At 41.3% G+C, this 18,719-nt stretch overlaps 1 protein-coding gene and 1 pseudogene across 1 annotated transcript in view; one reads left to right on the plus strand and one right to left on the minus strand.

Annotated features, from left to right (window-relative positions):
* The window catches only part of RELL1 (RELT like 1), a 53,749-nt gene that overhangs the window by 23,680 nt on the left and 11,350 nt on the right, over window positions 1–18,719 (minus strand). Inside the window, exons 2-3 of the mRNA XM_011365622.2 lie at window positions 4,693–4,917; window positions 2,595–2,666 (exon numbers count right to left, since the gene is read on the minus strand). Of these exons, the coding sequence (XP_011363924.1) occupies window positions 2,595–2,666; window positions 4,693–4,917 (297 nt within the window). The remainder of the gene's footprint in view (window positions 1–2,594; window positions 2,667–4,692; window positions 4,918–18,719) is intronic.
* Window positions 4,002–4,119, plus strand: LOC111744053 (annotated as a pseudogene).

An 18,719-nucleotide genomic window follows, 5' to 3' on the forward strand; every position in this document is an offset into this window, starting at 1 on the left:
CCCCGCCGATTCTCACGGGCCAAATCACAGGCAGACAGGGGAAGGCATTGACAGGAGAAGAGGGTAAAGAATCAGACGGAAGGGAAAGAACTGGCGAGCAGAAGAGAGAGAATGAAAACTGTGCCTCGGGTGTTCCTCTAACGTACCTACTGGTAATCAATGCAGCAGAAACGAAAAGGCTACTGTCCAAAAGGAAAAGGACATAATTTAAAAAGAAAAGAACAGACCTATCTGCCCTTGAGTGTGGGAATGACGAGAAGGGCCCCCTGCTGGCACCATCCTGCCATACACTGGGGTGAGACCATGGGCAAGTTTCTTCCCCTCCGGGCCTCTGTTGCCTTGTCTGCAAAACGGGGTGGCAACAGGGCCCACCTCACAAGGTAGTTTTGAGAATTTAATGAGTTCACATTTCCTGAGTTTTATAATAGTGTCTGTACGCTTTACTTCTTTGAAGGGAATAAGTTTACCAACCCAATTGCGTGCTACCACAAATGGGGCAGTAACAGCAAGTGGTTAAGTATAGACTCTAGAGTCTGACGCTAGAGTTCCAACCTCAGCTCTCCACTCGCCAGCCATGCAACTTTGGCAAGTTAGTTAAGCACTGTGGGCCTCAGTTTCTCAACTGTAAAATGGGAATAAAGCATCCAACTCACAGGGTCATTAGTTCCTACAAAGCCCTTAGAACAGGCCAGGCACGTAGCAGACATTCAGTGAGAACCATGAAGTTATAAATACTTCAGCCCTCACAAAGTTTCCACAGTTGACTTATTTCCATTGATTCGACACCTCATCCAGCACTCACTAATTTAGCAGCTGCTTCAGCTCTCATAAGCCCCAGTCCCAAAGGCCTCCCAGCTCCCCAAAGCCATGGAGGGCAGTTTTAAATGTACAAGGCACAGGAGCAATGAAGGGGCCGTCCACGCCATGCCTCACTGTGCACTCCTGTAATGGCTGAAGCTCTTATGCCAAGAACATACCTGCGTATTTCCCATGTAAATTAAAAACCACCTTTTTACGTAAAAGAAACACGCACCATCAAGTGCCCAAGAATAGTGTCGCCAAGTTTTTTTTTTTTCCCTGAAGGAAGGTCTCTGGGAGACAGAGATCAAAATCCAAGTGTTCTGGTCTGCTTTGGTCTTATTTTTAACACCATTCTATTAAGTTTATTATCTTGTTTTACATTCGGTAGAAACTGAAAACTACAAACTAGAAAAGAAGAGAGGTGACGTTGCAGAGTCGAGAGAGACCCAAGCAGGCCTGGGCTGCTCGCTGACCGTGTGACCCCAGGCACTGGGAGCCTTCACATATCTCTCTGTAAAATGGATATGATAATACCACCTTTCAAGAGATATTTTGGGGATTAAAGGAGATTACACACAGAAAGCATTTTGATCTGTACCAAATACATAAAGCACACTCTATAAGGAACAATGAAAAAATTACGCTGAACCATATGCAATGGCTGTTCCTCTACATCAAACGCACTGACTGACAGCCTGGGCCAGGCGGGTGCTCTTCTTGATACTGAGAATGGGGGGTAGAAAAAGGCTAGGGGTGGAAGGAGCAGGTATTTACTGGGCAGTACAGAGGTATTTCAACTTCTGGACAAAAGGCTCAGCTGCATCAGTGCACAATGTATGAGTTAGCTCTGACTAGAGTAAGGCAGAGCCCAAGGAAAAGGTTTTCTTTTAAATTTTCGTGAGAATGCAAAGTGTGGGGATCGTGGCTATGGGGTTTGTGGGCAAAGAGTTGCACGCACCTCAAAAGTCACTGACCACATGGCATCGTCCTCTGCAGATAATAACCCATGTTCAGAACAACAACCTTATTTTATCTAAATTAATCTTCCATTTAAGAAGATGGGGGTTTAGAATACCTCTGAGAGGGGAAAAAAAAATGCTTAAATCCATAGAGCATAAACCTTTCAAAAGTTTCAACGCTTGAGAATAGATCACAGAACAGACAAATCCATAGACACAGAAAGCAGTGGTGGCCAGTGGATAGGGGTGGGGCAAGGGGATAAAGAATGGGTACTGATTTTCAGTTTGGGATGATAAAAAATTTCTAACACTAGATAGAGATAACACTGTGAAAGTACTTAATGCCAATGAATTATCCACTTTAAAGTGGGTATAATGGTAAATTTTACATTATGCGTCTTTTACCACAGTTTTCCTAAAAGCACAAAAAAGGGAATAGATAATATTTGAGCACTTCTTTTACTAAGCATTTTATGTGCAGTATGTCACAACAATGCTATGAGGTAAATATTATTATTACCCTCCTTTTACAGAGGACAAATTGAGGTAATGTGACTTTCCCCATATTGAAGTGAGGCCAGGATTTAAAGGTAAGCCGTCACCTCCAGGGATGACTCTGCAACCTTCCGAAGACTGACTTAGAAAACTCACTTATTTGAAATACTTATGGTTGAATAATGCTGGAAGCTGTGCTATTAGTGAGCTCAGGCAAAAGTTGCTGCCGATAACTTCAGAACATCAACAGGAAAGTCCATACAAATCCTGACTCTTTGAAACAGGTTTTTAATAAAACGTATGACTATTGAATTGTTCCAAACACTACAGCAGCCGTACCTTCATTTTTCATGATGTAGTGGACAATTTGCCCAACGGTGTCACTGTTTTCATTTATACTGTCATTCAACTCTGAAAGAGAAGGAGAGGGAGAGGAGGATGGGTTACAACTGGTCGCCTGTATCAAGTCAATGAGACATTCAGTCTTGGATTCCAAGACCTCACCAGTCTCCAGAAAGTTCAGCCGACCACATATGGTGCTAAGAGTCTAGGCCCTCTTCCTTCAGCCCCAGACTGCCTGATGCATAGCATGCAGTGACTTCCTTGGCCTATCAGGCATAAAAAGTATCAGAGCTGTCTATCACTCTCCTTTCAAGTCCAAATACACACTTACTTTCCAAGATAACAATTTCATGCATCTATATAAATGCATAATGCTATTATTTCTCTCTCACCATTTTGTTAAGCCCTATGGGGAAATGGGAAAAAGAAAGCTAATTAAAAGAAAAAAATTCTTCTTGGATTTTATTTTAATTGCAGATATACTATATAAATGTAGAGTATTAATTTCTTTTATAAATTGGGTAATTATTCATCCACATTTATAAGACCCTCCTTTCAAATATACTTACAAATGATCTAAATTTTGGCCATGATTATTTGCCCACAAACTCAGTTTACTTTGGGAGATTCTATATTTGTAAGTCTTTGAAAAAAAATCAAACCTCTACTCTGAAATGGGTCTGTATAATTTGTTTCAATAAAACAAGAAGGAAGAGGGAAGTTTGAAACACTCCAGCCTAGTTCGAAGAGAATGAATCAAGGTATGTGATGTCCACCCCCGTATCTGGAAAACTGTCTTCTCCATCCACCGTCAGCCTCCTCCTCCATGAATATGCATGTTTGGTTGGACAGTGCAAATGCTGACTGCTATGCCACCTACAGAGGAGGAGGCTCCGCTTTCTGTTGACAGCTTGGGTTTGTTCATAAGCTTACACATGACTCATCCTGCAACCCTGTTCCTTCTCTGCCTCAAAGGTCAGTGACGGTGGGAAATACCAACAGGCCGGCAAGCTGGCAAGGAATGAGGAAGCTCGACTCCATTCTGCCCTTGGGGCTGGCTGAAAGGGTGACCTATTCCAAATGTCTGCTTTCTGCAAAAACTGCCCTTTGAGGAGCTGAAAGTGATATGGAGAGTTATCTACTACCCCCCAAAGCCCAATACAGGAAATGTCCTTAAAGGATGGTTGGAAAGAACATCCGTGGAGAAAACAGAATTTCACCTCTTAGGTTTTTCCAACAACTCCATGTTAAGAGGAAAAGGTGAGTCATCTGAAGTTAATATTAAGGCAGCAGTTTTTGTCATTCTTATACTGCACTGTTCACGCAATCATTTTTTTAATAAACATAAACTCCAATCTCATAGATTTAAGATAAGACCTTCCCCAGCAAAAGTAGTACGCCCAAGTCTACAGCCAGGCCACCCTGAACAAGCCTGATCCCGTCTGATCTCGGAAGCTAAGCAGGGTCGGGCCTGGTTAGTACTTGGATGGGAGACCACCTAGAAGACCAGGTGCTGTAGGCATAAAAAATAAAAAATAAGGGATTGTAAGCTGACAAGGTCCTTACAATCTGTGAGGTCAACCAAGGGTTGCCTCACCTAAGGAAAAAAAAGTGGTACACTCAAAATGGTGAGAGCTATTTAATTTTCCCATCATTTCAATTAGAATCTAACTCAATAACAATAGTAAGGATTGATATTTATTAAGTGGCCATCTGTGCCAAACATCAAATGCGCCGTCTCTAAATTTCCCCAAAATCCTACTAGGTGGAGATTATTGTCCTCATATAAATGAAATTAGAATTTTAATTAGGTTGGCATTAAATTAATCAAAATTAAAATAAACTATACACAGCAGAGAGTCAGAGCTTCTCTAATTTGCCTGAGGCCACAAAGCAAGTACGAGTAAATTACCTGGTAGGTACTTAATAAGCGTAAGCCTGGCTTCCAATTCTAGGTGTGGTGACAGTGAAATCTGTACTGACACCACAACACAGCATCTGCTGTTAACATGTTAACACCTCATAGAGATGGCTGGTCTCTTATTTAAAAATCGTCCCCACCCACACCCTCACAAAAAGAATCCAAGTTACTTACCTATCTTTTCAACCTTTTCCTCCTCCACGTCTTGCTCAGCTTCTGTGGTACAACGATAGCCTTTCTTCTTAAGCAGGTGGCAGATGAGGACACCAAAGAGACCCATGATGAAGAACACAGGGACAAGCGCATACGCGATATATTCTGGGTGTCCGCTCCCAGCATTGTTGGTAGGCGACGGCGTCGTCTCTGTCCTGGAGTGCAATGTGTGGCTGCCACCACTGTCTACAGGAAGAAACGCGTGTGGCTGCGTTAGATGTCTGCAGGGGAAAACCTGGCGACCTTGGGAAATGTTCACAGTGAATCCCAGGCTGCTCCCAAAGCCACAGGCCACGCAGACTCCAGTGGGTCTGGCAGCACAGGCACACAGGGGGAGGGCCAGGTTTGAGCTAACGCACTGCCATCCTGTCACTGCCGCTCATAAAATGGGTTTCACCCTGATTTTTTTAAAAACCTCTCTAAGCCATCCTCTGCTTCTTCACCTGTAAGAATAACTACAGAACATGGAATGAAAGTGCTGTTTCAGTGAAGTGTCCAGCACAGAGTAAACACAGAATCATTAGGTGGTATTACAGCACGGGCTCAGGAGATGGGGGTTCAAGCCTGGCTCCACCACTTAGCAGCTCTGTGACAATGAACAAAGACATCACGATGCCTCGGTTTCATTGTGAAATGAGCATACTAATAGTACCTATCACTCTTCTACAGCTGCTATGATGAAAAAATTAATACATGTTAACATTTAGAATCATTTCTGCAACATAGTAAATGCCCACTACATGCCAGGCACTATTCAAGGCATTTGTGATATATCACTGGGCATCATGCAGCTTACTAGAAGGATTTGGTAAACTGACAGATCCAGAGTAGGAAAAAGAAAGGAAAATCCACGATGGCATCAAGATTTTGGCCCAAGGGTGCAAACATAAAAATGGAAACATGTACATTTGTTTATTCATTTGCTGATCCAAATTAACATTTATGGCATGTCTATTATATGAAAAGCTCGATGTTGGGAGCTAGATGTAGAGAGTGATGAATAAGATAACTTGGCCAGTACCATCTTGGAGCTTGTAGGGTAGCATTGCAAAGAGCGACTAAACAAGTCAACACATGGGCAGATCATGACAGATTTGAAGAAAGAATTATAGTGGGGACCTATTTTATGACTTCAAAAATAGGACAGCTAGGACAGGGAGCATCTTTTGGACAAAAGACATGTCAAAGTATCACATGGACTTACAGCAGAGGCGGCTGGGTAACTGGGTGGGCCTGCTGGCCGCCAGTTAGGCTTCCTACATGCAGAACTAAGTAACCTAAGATATAACCAACTAAGATAACAGAAAAAGAGCAGACGGTGTGGAAAATCTGCAAAGTACCAGTTCATGGACAAAAAATGAAGAGAGAATTATCAAATGAAGGAGGAGTTCAGGTAGGATGAGGACTAAAGAAAAATGTGGGCTCTGATCAAAATGAAGTCCCATTATTCGGAATACTCAGATTCTGAAGCGATAAAATGAGGTTTTCTACATCAAGAAGATTCACATATATTGCTTAAGAAAATCAGAAATTGGAAAGCTAGACATATTTAATTCTAAGCTCTCCCAAAAGTATTTTGGTTAAAAAAAAAAGAATCTGTGTTATGATTACATGGGGTCAAATGCCAGACGTGAAATTACTACATTTCATCACTGCAGCAAACAGTATCAAGCAGAAGCCTAATTTACAAACCAGAGGGCAGAGAACAAAGGTCTAGCTTTTTTTCACGTAGAAATAATATCCACTCTCCTTGAACTTGAACATGAAAGGAAATGCCAGTTTCTTAGGTTTGTAAAAGGCTGCATTCATTATTTTGTCAGGTAACCTCTAGAATTTCTTATAACCTATACAATTTTGTAACCTGTATTTTTAACCTACATTTTTAATGATTTCTCTTCCGAGAATTAAAACAATTAACAAATAAATGAATGAATAAATATACATATACACACTAAACAGATGCAAATATATCACCTAATTAGGGTTTCACCTCAAGCCTTACTTTTAGTAAAAACCAGAAACATTTCTGACTCATTTTATAATTCTAATAAGTTTTATTAATTCACTTTTAATATCACATATTCCATACACTAGGAGTCAATGAAGCATGCAGCATACCAAGACTGAGAGGGTTCTACTCAGAATCATGGTCTGTTTCAATCTGAAGATGATAATAAATTCTCTTTGGGGAGCAGTAGGAAACAGGAATGAAAGCAGAGGGGCTCAAAATTAGAGCCAAAGAGTTCCTCCTGAATCGGGTGGTTGCAAATGTGTCTTTATTGTTTCATTGGACATCTAGCAAACCCTTGCAAATATCGCATATTTACAGTGTTGTGATTTATGAACATGTATCAGTCATTTAACCTCTTAATTATCGTACCATGAAAAAACTGAAGATGTAAATCTAAGTTAGTGAAACGCGACTTACAGAAAGATGCAACATAGCTAGCTGCCTGGCGTCAACAGCTTGGCCACTTACTAGGCTTGTCACCTTGGGCAAGTTATTTAACTGCTCAGTGCTCTGTTTCCTCACCTGTAAAATGGAGTCCAAATGCTGTACCTTTCTATGATAATTTTAAAATACAGCCCCAAATGCTTTGATACGACTCCAATGGAGAGGTAAGGTCTATATCTCCTCCCTTAAATATATACTCTGTGCTTTGCCTGACTAATAGAATATGTTGAAAGTGATGATTTGTCAGTTTCTAAGCCCCTGGCCTTGAGAAGCTGACGGCTTCCACTTCCTGTCTCTTGGGGCACTTGCTTTTGGAACCTAGCCACCATGCTGTTAGGAAGCCCATGCTACCTGGAGAGAAACCACTAACAGTCATCAACTTGCCAACCATGTAACTGAGTCATCTTAGAAAGAGACCACGTAGCCTCAGTTGATGCTGCATGGAGCAAAGATGTGCTGTTTCTGATGAACCCTGCCCAAATAGTAAATTCCTAAGCAAAATAAATGATTGTTGTTGCTTTAAGCCACTGAACTTAGGGGGTAAATTTGTAACACAGCAATAGTAACTAGAAGATTATCTCATGGAATCATTGTGAAGATTAAATATGTTAATATGTTAAGCCCTTAAAATAGTGTCTAGGAAAAGGTAAAGCACTATGAAAGTGTTTAGTCATGTCTTGATAGAACCACTCTATCCAATATGGTAACCTCTAGCCACATAGAGCTATTTAAATTTAAGTCAACTAAAATGAGATAAAATTAAAAATTCAGCTCCTTGCACTAATCGCATTTTGAATGTTCAACAGGAACATGTGGCTAACTGGCTGCCACACTGGACAGGTCAGATTAAGATCATTTCCACCATTCCAAAAGTTCTATTAGACAGCCCCAGTAGACTATAAAGAATCACTAAAAGGCAAAATGTTGACCGAAGAATCTACAGTGATCTACCTTAGCAATTCAATGAAGGATAATTTTTAAATCATAAAGTAACTATTCACAAATAATGCCCAAAACATTTGCTAACTTGTATAAGTTTAGCTTTCCTTCAATTTACACTAATAATTTGCTTAAAGGTGCTAAGTCCATCTTTCTCTTTCACCCCCATCTAAAAATCATATCTGAATTATGAACAAATTATTTTTTTAGTCCAAATTAATAGCAAAAGTTGTTGCAGCGTTATTTATGAAAGTAAAAAAAATGGTAACATCTGTATGTTTGACAATGGGATAATAAGAAAATATCTAAGTCAATCATAGTCTACCATTTGATGGAATAATATGTACCATTTAAAACTATTTATGGAGATGTTATAAAGATACGGGAAAACACTTATAATCCATCGCTGAATTTTAAAAGTTCGAGTCAAAATCCTACATACAGTATGACGCAGCTAGTAAAAAAAAATGTCTAAAGGCATAAAACACATAAATGATCAAAATATTAAGTGATTCTGGGTAACTGAATAATAGGATAATTAAAAAATTTTTGTTTACTTTTCTGTAATTTTCTAAAATTTGTACATACATATTACTTTCGTACCAAGGTGGTGGACACTTGAAAAATAGAGAGAGCAGAGGTTGTCAGCCATGTGGGAGCCACAGAGCCCTTTGTAATCCTGTTGGATGCTATGGTTCCTATTCCAAAATTTTGCCTCTGATTTTTATAAGCTCTGGACCCCAGTCAATATAAGGGTAAGTGACATTATAAAGATGATGCCCAAGTTTCTGCTTTGAGCAACATTGTAGATATTGGGTCCGTTCACTGAAATGGGAACTATCTGAAAAAAGTTTCTTTCGTGTAATGGGTTCAGTTTTGCCTCCCCTCCAATTTGTATGCTGAGGTCCTTACCTCAAAGTACCTCAGAATGTGACCTCATTAGGAGATAAGATATTTACAAAGGTAATCAAGTTAAAATAAAGTCATTATGGTGGACCCTAATTCCACATGACTGGTGTCCTTAAAAAAAGGAGAAATCTGCAGACAGACATTCACACAAGGAAAACACCACATGACTGCGTTACTGGAGCAAAGGGGGCCGTCTGCCTGCATGCATCTAAGTCAATGAGATACGTACTGGTTTTGCAGCTAAGAAAGTAAGTATTTATTTAGAGAGCTGCAAGTTTCAGAGACACAGGTGAGCTATTGCTCTCAAAAACCTGGCTCCTTGGGTTTCTCAAGGGAATATATTACATAGGGTGAAATCTTTAGTCATGGAAATTAAGGGAATTGGGGTTGTGCGCAGTTGGACAGGGCTGGGGAACTGATCGTGTGTCTAGTTCTGGGATCAGCCATGGCGTCATCCCATCATCCTGTCATCCCATCTGATCCTGTGGCTGATGGGGCTGTTCTGCTTCGATGGGCCTGGGGCTGAAACATACCTAAAGCCAAGACGTTATCCTTAGTTCAACCTGAAAATTAATATCCTCATGATTATAGATCTGAGGCTTTATTCTTAAAGAATTTGACACGAGCCAGAACCTTACATCCTAAGGCTTAGTGATTAAGAGAAGAGGCATACAAAGGTGGAAGGGTAAGGGAGGGGGAAAAAAGCAAGTCACAACACATTGTCTACGCAAAACCATCCTGAATCAAAGAAAAAGCTGTAAGTGAAATCTCAGTGAGGTGACAAAATTAAAAGGCAGAGATTGAGGTGATGTTTCTATAAGCCAAAAAATATCAAAGATTGCCAGCACACCACCAGAAGCTAGGAGAGGGGCATAGAACAGGTTTCTTCTCACATCCCGCAAAAGGAGGTAACTCTGCCAACCTTGACCTAGGATTTCTAGCCTCCAGAACTGTAAGACAATACATTTCTCTGTTTTAAGCCACTCGCTTTGTGGTACTTTGTTACAGCAGCTCTAGCAAACTAATATACTTGTCATGGAGAGGACAAGATCACAAGTTCAGTTTTGAGCATGTAGAGATAGATATAAACAGAAGGACATTCAGATGGAAATATCTAGTGAGCAACGGAATCTACTCCATGAGGAAGCTGAGGAAGAGAAGCCAGAGCTCCATCCTAGGACACAAAGAAAGGAGTTTCCAGAAGGAATGAGCAGTCAGCTAGGTAAAATGCTGCAAGAGAGAGCAACTAAAATAGGAAGCAAATGTAAAATGGTACAGGCACTGCGGAAAAAAAGTATAAAGGTTCCTCAAAAAATTAAGAACTGAAATCAGTATCTTGAAGAGCTAGCTGCATGTCCATGTTCATTACAGCATTATTCACAAGCCAAAATAATGGAAATAACCCAAGTGCCCATCTGGAAGATCTGGAGGATGGATTAAAACAAACAAACAAACAAACAAAAACCAAACCTATTCAGCCTTTAAAAAGGAAGAAATCCTGTCATGGGTGACAACAGGATGAACCTGGAGCACACCGTGCTAAGTGAAATAAATCAGTCACAGAACGACGTATCTACTTATATGAGGTGCTACTAAAATAGCCGAACTTTGAGAAACAGAGGATACAATACTGGTTGCCAAGTGCTGGGGACGGGGGAAATGGGAAGTTGTTGTTATGTGGGCACAAAGTTTCAGTCACGCCAAATGAGTAAGTTCCAAAGAGCTGCTGTGTGACATAGCACCTGTAGTTAACAATGTGGCATTGTGCACTTCGAAATTTGTTAAGAGGATGGATCTCACGTTAAGTGTTCTTACTACAGTGAAAAGGAAAAAGAAAGACCCTAAGAAGTATCTTTAGAAAGGGAACTGAGAACTCAAACAAATTAGGCCAGATAGATAGATAGATGTTTCTATGAACACGTGGGGAAACATTTAGTTTCTAATTTAGGAAAGCAACTTGGAAATTTTTTTTTAAACTTTCCCTTTGTATTTTATTCCCATTCCATTTCCCTGTCATTTCTTGAAATCCTTAAAATGAATAAATACATACCTGAGTAAATGAATTTTAAAAATAAAATCGGGAAGGAAAAGCAGATGTGATCCTTGTGGACTTGGAGATGGCAGGTTTTCAATAGACAGGTTTTCAATAGACTAGACTCCTGGGCTGAGGAATAGAGACTGAGCTCAGTTCTCTCTTTCTAGAATCCAAGAAAGAGCAAATAGGGTAGTTGGTCACCCTCAGGGGGAGGGGAAGAAATTTTGTTTGGAGCTTTGATGTTATTGTTATTGTTATTGTTATTGTTTTGTTTGTTTGTTTTCAAGTGGCTGAAACCAAAGTATTTACATGCAGAAAGAGCAAACGGGAGAGACAGAGAGGGAACAGGGAGTGATAACCTTGGGGAAGCTTGAGGAGATAATTTCTATATGGAGACAGATTTAAACACTCGATTAGGGAAAAAAGACACTTCTTCCTGAGGCTGGGGTCTATGAGTTAGCAGACCCCGGGGAGGTCTGGAATGGGCAGATGGAAGCTGAAGGAACAGGTGCCCTTATCCTCTATGTTAGCATAAGAAGAGAGAGCATCTGTGGAGAACTGGGGGGAAGGGGAGCAGGGCAGAGGAGGGGCTTGTGGAGACAGATAGCCTTGGCAGAGACACTGAAGGAATGGGCGAGCCCAGTGAAAGGACTGTGCAAAGGAATTCGGGGCACAGCTGAGAATGTGCACCCCAAATCTCCAATTGGGCTAACCCACGCAAGGAGGGCCACATGAGCTGGAAAGCTCAGGACAATGAGGGACCAGCAATCAGGGTCAGAATGAAAGTAGGCAGAGCCAGAGCAACGAAGGGAGCAGTTTTGGGTAGGATGGAAACAGGGTGTTCTCAGCTCTTACTGAGGAACGTGATTCCCTTCTACAACATTACGAGGAAAAAATGTCCAACGAACGTTAGCATTTACCAGAATCCATTGGTTTCTTCTTTGGCCCAGCCAAGTTTATTTAATTACCAACACTGTGAATTAGCTAATTCACTGTATTTTTGAAGACCCTACATATGTGTGTTTTGCTCAGATCTCGTTGAGAAGGTCACAAAAGAAGACATGAGGTTAAAAAAAATATTGAAGACAGCAAGGAACTGAGGAAGAAGTATGAGGAATGACTAAAAGTCATCCCCCCAAAATCAAAAGCCATGTTCTAGCTTACTCCCAAGTAATATTTGTATCCCCAATCCTAGCGGTCAGAGGAACTGAGAGGAAATGGCACAGACACGGCATTGCGCAAACCCAGTGGGCGTTGCTTGAAGGTTGCTAAAATAACAAGGAAGAAAGGATGGTAATAACCAGAGACTCCAGATACGGAGGCCCTGTGACTTCTCTCAGGCAGCTCTGTTCCAACCAAGGCCAAGAGCATTTTGATGGTGCTGATAACTATTCTCTTTTTATCAGGAAAGGGTTTCCAATCTCATAAGGTAAGGTTTCTGAGCAGAGTGATCCAATGACTGTGATGGGAACAGGGCCTGGCTGGTAAGTCGATAACCTGCAGCACCAAGCTTGGTTGGAAAAGTGCTTTTAAACACAAAAATGGCCTATTTTATTTATTCTTATTTATTTATTTAATTTTTTTTTTAGCAAACATTCAAATCACAGTACCCGAGAGCAGTCTACTTTTGGCCTAGATTACTAAGATCGCTGGACATGCATTTCTCTAAAGGAGTTTTTCTTCATCCAGCTTTGTTGCCAGCTGCCTCCATGATAACAAGCCACTTAACCTCCCTGGGCCTCGATGTGCACAAATGAAAAATTATAAGCTGGAGCCGATGTCCTTCGTGGGTCTCGAAATTCTACAACTTCCCCAGGTCTCTCCAGCCCCATCCACGATTCACTCTGGGTTGATGCTACCAGAGAAAAAACACAAGCCCACCCTCCTGTGTGCAAAATCCAAAAAGCTCTGAAAACTAAAATTATTATAACTCATTTCATAGCTAACCCAAATCTGACAAACTCATTGGTAACAAAACCTGTCCTGATCTGATGGGAGGCCATTTACCTCTATTCCACTGAGTTTGCTGGGTAAACATTAATATATTTGATTAGACGCCCCAGGGTTTAAGTCACAGTTCCAAGGGTTTCAGATGGTCAAAACTATGAAGTGGGTACTGTTATTTTAGAGAATGAGAAGCAGAGGTTTGGGAGGGTATATCACTTGCCCAAGGTCACAGTTAACAACTGCTAAGAGCCTGGACGAAAACCCAGGCAGATCCTGTTTCAGGACAGTGCTCATAACCAGACCTAGCTCCTGCAAAACAACCTACTTTATTAAATTAACTGGTTAAATGCAGTTTAAATCGATTACCTATACTAACAAAAGGGGAGAAAGCAAAGCGAATTCTACAAAACAAAATCATCCCCAAATTATTTCTATTTTTGGTTATAGGTAACCAAAGTCATTGCGTTTCAAAGATCATCCCCTGCAGTGCCAGTTACCGAGACATAGCATTTGCCTAGAAAAATTTAAAAAGCTTCAAATGTATGGAGAAAACTCATGGGCTTATTTAGAAACTAGAAAACAATGTAAGTCAGTATATAAATAAGTGCTAAGTTTTGAAACTTCAAGCAGCTGCCAACTTCCAAACAACTCTCAGATGAACAGCTGCTCAGCCCCACCTTCCCCTACTCGGGCAGCTGCAACTGGGCAGGACGGGGACATCCAGACAGGACCTGCCTGCCCAGAGTCCACCCACCCATGACACGGAATCCCTCCTAATGCACAGTCACTAACTTACCTTTATTCTGTCAAAGTCCTTGAAATGCTCTCATGATACAGGAGCATAAGACTCTGATTCCGGGCAGCAAAGACCACTTGAGAAACAGATAGAGGCCCAGACACCTTTCCCAGCAAAATGTGTATAAATCAGCAATGCCTGGCTATGAACCCCTGATTTAGAGATGCATTTGGTTAAGAGGCCCCTTGAAAAATGCAGCTGTCTCTGAGGTTCTTGCTAATACCTGTGTGAGCTCAGCTGCACCTTGGGGGAAAGGACCCAAATAGAGGGCCCGTGGCAGCAGGAGCACCCTAGGGTTTGGAGCCAGGCCTTGGGAGTGGGAGAGGGAACTAGGGAAGGTTTCAAAGGTTTCAAAGTATTTCCTGTAACCAAGACAATGTCTTCCTTTCCCCCATACCTGGAGAACTATGCATTCAAATAGCGTTTGTTAGAACTAATTAGACCAAAAATACAATAAAGTAAACCTTGAGTAGAGCCTGGTACAAAATTTTAAACAATAATAAAAATTTTTAAACAGCTGCAAGGGGTATTTTGAGGACATTTAAGGAAACTGGGTTACACAGTAGTAGAGGCTTGTTTATTTTCTTAGGTACAATAATAGGAAGTCCTTAATCCTACAAGATACAAAGAGGTATTTAAGAGTGAAATGTAACAACATCTGCAACTTAATTTCAAATAGTTGAGCAAAAAGAGTATACAGATAGAGACAGACAGACAGGCAGGCAGGCAGGCAGGCAGGCAGACAGGGTGAGAAAGTGAATATGGCAAAATGTTGAATCTAAGTGGTGAGTATACAGGTATCTGTTTACTATTCTTTCAACTTTTATGTAATAAAAGTTCACAAAGTCTTATTTTATCTTTTTTTAAAATACACTTTGTGGGAGCCTAATAATGACTTTTAGTAAGAATGCATTTTAATTTCCAACCCAATTACTCAACAAGGAACGTTTGGAGCACAACCCATACTTAAGCTGTGCTTTCGTTCTTTGTGTACCATTAGAGTTGAGAAAGGAAATAATTAGTGTGATCCAGGAAAAAAAGGGACTCTTTATTAGGTTTCAAAAGAAAAACTGAATTTGGCCAGACAAAAGAGAAGCAAACATTTTTGACAGGCAGAAGATTGGGAGACAATAGAATCAGTGCCGAACGCCAGGTAGCTAGCTACCAGAACAAAGGACTGAAACTAGGGTGATGTCAATATAAAGAAAGATACTTCAAAATAAGGAGAGAAACTAAATATTTACCATGGTAGGTTTTCATTTAAACCAGGGGGTAGAAACTACCTTTGCAGAGTCAGAGAAAGTCCCTAGTGTTCGCCACAATGTCTCAGACTCACCATTTGAAGTGACTGCTTAAGGCCACGGAACCCCAGGACCAAACACAATTTCCCAGAGGCGCCAAAGGCTTGAACACAGAGCAGAACTAAAACTCAGAGATGCTGTCTTCCCACCTATTTCACTAAAACACACATCACTGGAGCATTCTGTGGTCAAAGTTTGGAAACCAAATGTAACACAGAACCCTCAGGAAAAGCCCCATTTATGTCACACTCACCTGTTTCCCGGAGTGGAAGGGAGGATGTCCCGTCATTGTAGCTCTAATCCCTGTCGTGGTTCCTGAAGTACAGTAGGAGCACCTTAAACAGTTGCTATATCAAACCTACGAAAGCAGATTCTATCCTTCCGGAAGGGCCCCCAGGTAAGTGACCACTGCAACCCGGTAAACAGTTTTGTTAGGATTGCTACTTGACAGGACAGAACGCCCAGTGTACTTACACCATTAGCCAAATACCAACAGTTTTTAAAAACATAAAGAAATTCTTTTCAGAGCTGAATGACTGATGCACTCCATAGCTTTACACACTTGTTGGGTAAGCTCTTTCTGAAAGATGTAAATATACCAGCAAGACCCTGTGCTCATCAAAATCAACAGAAAGCTCCAACGAAAGACACAAATAGCAGCACATTCCTAAACCCAGCTTTGGGAACTGGCCCTCCACTAGATTTTCACGAGACTCCATCAAAGTCGAAACTGCCAAGTCCTGAAGGAGCAGGGCTGGCATACCCTCATCAAAGGCTCTGCCCTTTTTCCCCAGGGTTTTGATTACTAACAGATCTGTTCGTGCACATTCCTTGCATGAGAACAAGCAGGGAGTAGGTTAGAAATTATTTAAACTACAGGAGGAAGCTAAACAGCAAGTGCCAGAAAAAAACCACCAAATGGGAGCAGGACAACCCAGATGGCCTATTTCCGGCAGAAATAGCAAGATTCAGGGCCGGGGGCGGGGTGTGGGGGGGTGTTCCCTCAGGAACCAGTGGCTCCCTGGAGCTTCACAGAGAAAGGGTTGGCGCGAAGACCAGGCCTCAGGGAGCTAGGTCCCTGGTTTCTGAGTGCAACCCACACCTGCCAAGGTCGGAGTCCAGCCAAGTCATTCCCACCGGGCAGAAGACAACAAAAACTAACCATATGAGACAACAGGGTGTCACTGAACCGGCTAGAGCTCAGCAAGGACTTCAACAAGGAAGACTGGCCCGGCACCCGGCTTCAGCAGGGCAGAGGGAGATACTGATTGATGCAGGAAGGGTTCACGTTCCTACAGCAAAGGCCTCTGGGAAGTTCGACGACTCTACCACCAACCGCTGATAGCAGTGAACGCGTTATTTATGTGCCTGGCGTTTTTACTGGCATTATCTTTTTTAAAAGCATCACAACTCTTTAGATAGGTGTTATTACTAAACCTATTCTAGAAACGGAGACATCAAAAAACAAAGTGTTGAAGCCGAGGCTGCTCCTTGGGGGAATGGCCAGGATCTGACCCGAGGTCTGTTACAAGCAGGGTCCAAGCTCTGAACCAAACCTGCGTCCTAAAAGAAAGGAGGCCAAAGCACAAGCCAGCTTTCTCCTGGCTGCACTGTGTTCACTCAACTTGCTTCCTAGCTGTGAGACCGCAAGCACGTCAATTAACTTCCCGTGCCTCGGTTTCCTCATCTCTAAGATGAAGATAATAATGGAATTGTTTCTGAGTGTTAAATGAGATGAACTCGGGTGTACTGGAGTGCCTACCACAGAGAAAGTGCTCCATAAATGTTAGCTGTAATTGCTATGACGATTACCAATGGTAAGAAGTGTAAACATAGCTATGCTCACAAAGCTTACAGCTCCACTGGGGATGCAGAACCAACAAGCAGGGAATGACTGAGGAGGCAGTGCTAACTGTCCGGGAAAGAATAATTACAAAACCCCGGAGGTGAGGGAGGGGCTGCCACAACCCTGCTCCTCGGGCTGTGCAGCCTGCAGCCAGTCTGGCCAGCAGCGGCTCCCACACACTGACATCAGCCCCGCGTTTCTCTTCCTTCCAGGAACAGGAAGTGGATGAGGATTAAACAGAAGCTACAAAAGTCCTAAAAACAGTTTTCCCATTAGTCACAGGTTAGATCAGGCAGGGTTCCTGAGAGGCAGGCATGTGGCCTGCCTTCTGGGAATACAGGAACTGGGAAACAAAGACGAGTGAACGTGGGGAGCCGAGGCTCTGTCCCAGTGAAGTCCTCTGACACGAAGTCACCGCTAGCAGTCAGAGAAAGAGCAAAATAAAAGAATGACGAGGAGAGGCAATAAAGAGCACTTCGGAAAAGGCAAACAAACAAACAAACAAAATATTAAGCAGAATTAGGAAAACACTAGACATAGAGAAGTTGATTTTAAGGGAAAGAAATGAACGTGAACATCACTAGCATAAAACTCAATAAAAACTCTGAAAACCAGTAGCAAGAAAAATACTCTTAATAATCGTCACACACAGATACACACTTTGTATAATTACTATTCCAAGCAATTTACAGGTATGAACTTATTTTACCCTTACGATAATGCTTTGAGGGAGGTACTATTATTTTCAACCCTGTTTCACAGATATAAAAACTAGAGCACAGATTGGTCAGTAACTTGCATCAGGTCACACAGCTAGCAAGTAGCAGAGGTGAGATTTTAATCCAGGCAGCCTGGCTTCAAAGCCCAAACTCTGCTCTATTGCCTCTGAAGTGTGAGAATCGACAGTTTTGAAATTCATTAAAGTTCCATGAAATGGGATTATCCATAATTAATCCCTAATTGAGTTAATCTTGAGTAGAAAATCTATGGGTAATCAGTACTCATCTAATTCAATAATTAACCTAGAATGACAGAAGGGTTTTTCCTAGTTAGATAAATTGACTTGGAGAGAATATAATTTAAATGCACCTTCCCTTCCCAATAATTGACTATTTTTTGGCATAAAGTACTAATTCTTTAAAGAAAATCCTGCTACCATGTATAAGCAGCAAAATCAAAAAGCCATCCTGCTCCACATTTAACACTGTTGAAATTGTTAGTTACTTCTCAGAAATCCTAAACTTCCCTTTGACTTTTAAAACAATGGAAACATTTTGTATGAAGGAATCGGACTTGCCACATTCCTTTGTCCAAAACAATCATTAACTAATAACGTTAAGTGAAAAAAATAAACACAAAGCAGTATTTTGAGCTAATATGATCTCAGTTTTACTGAAGAAAAAGATACCAAAATGTTTACACCAGTTATCTCTGAATGGTAAGTTATGGTTCAACCAAAGAGTAATATTAATGTTGCAGAGCTAAACCAGAATACTGGAAATCCCTTAGTAAGAAGACTACTAAAACAGCAACCCGCGATTTTTACATGCTAGATATTTCCAATGAGTGGAGACAGAAACAATGCTATAAAACCTGTGGTCTACAACATAGGGAACATGGGTCAAAGAAAACCACACAGTGTAACTTCTGCTTTATTACACTGTAAAACAATGCAAATACATAAATAATGAGGCACTGACCTGACAATATGTTTTCTCACTGTATTTTTTAAATGCCTTTGAGTCTTTATCTAAATAGTA

This window comes from Pteropus vampyrus, unplaced genomic scaffold (genome assembly GCF_000151845.1).
Source record: "Pteropus vampyrus isolate Shadow unplaced genomic scaffold, Pvam_2.0 Scaffold5, whole genome shotgun sequence".
Lineage (NCBI taxonomy): Eukaryota > Metazoa > Chordata > Mammalia > Chiroptera > Pteropodidae > Pteropus > Pteropus vampyrus.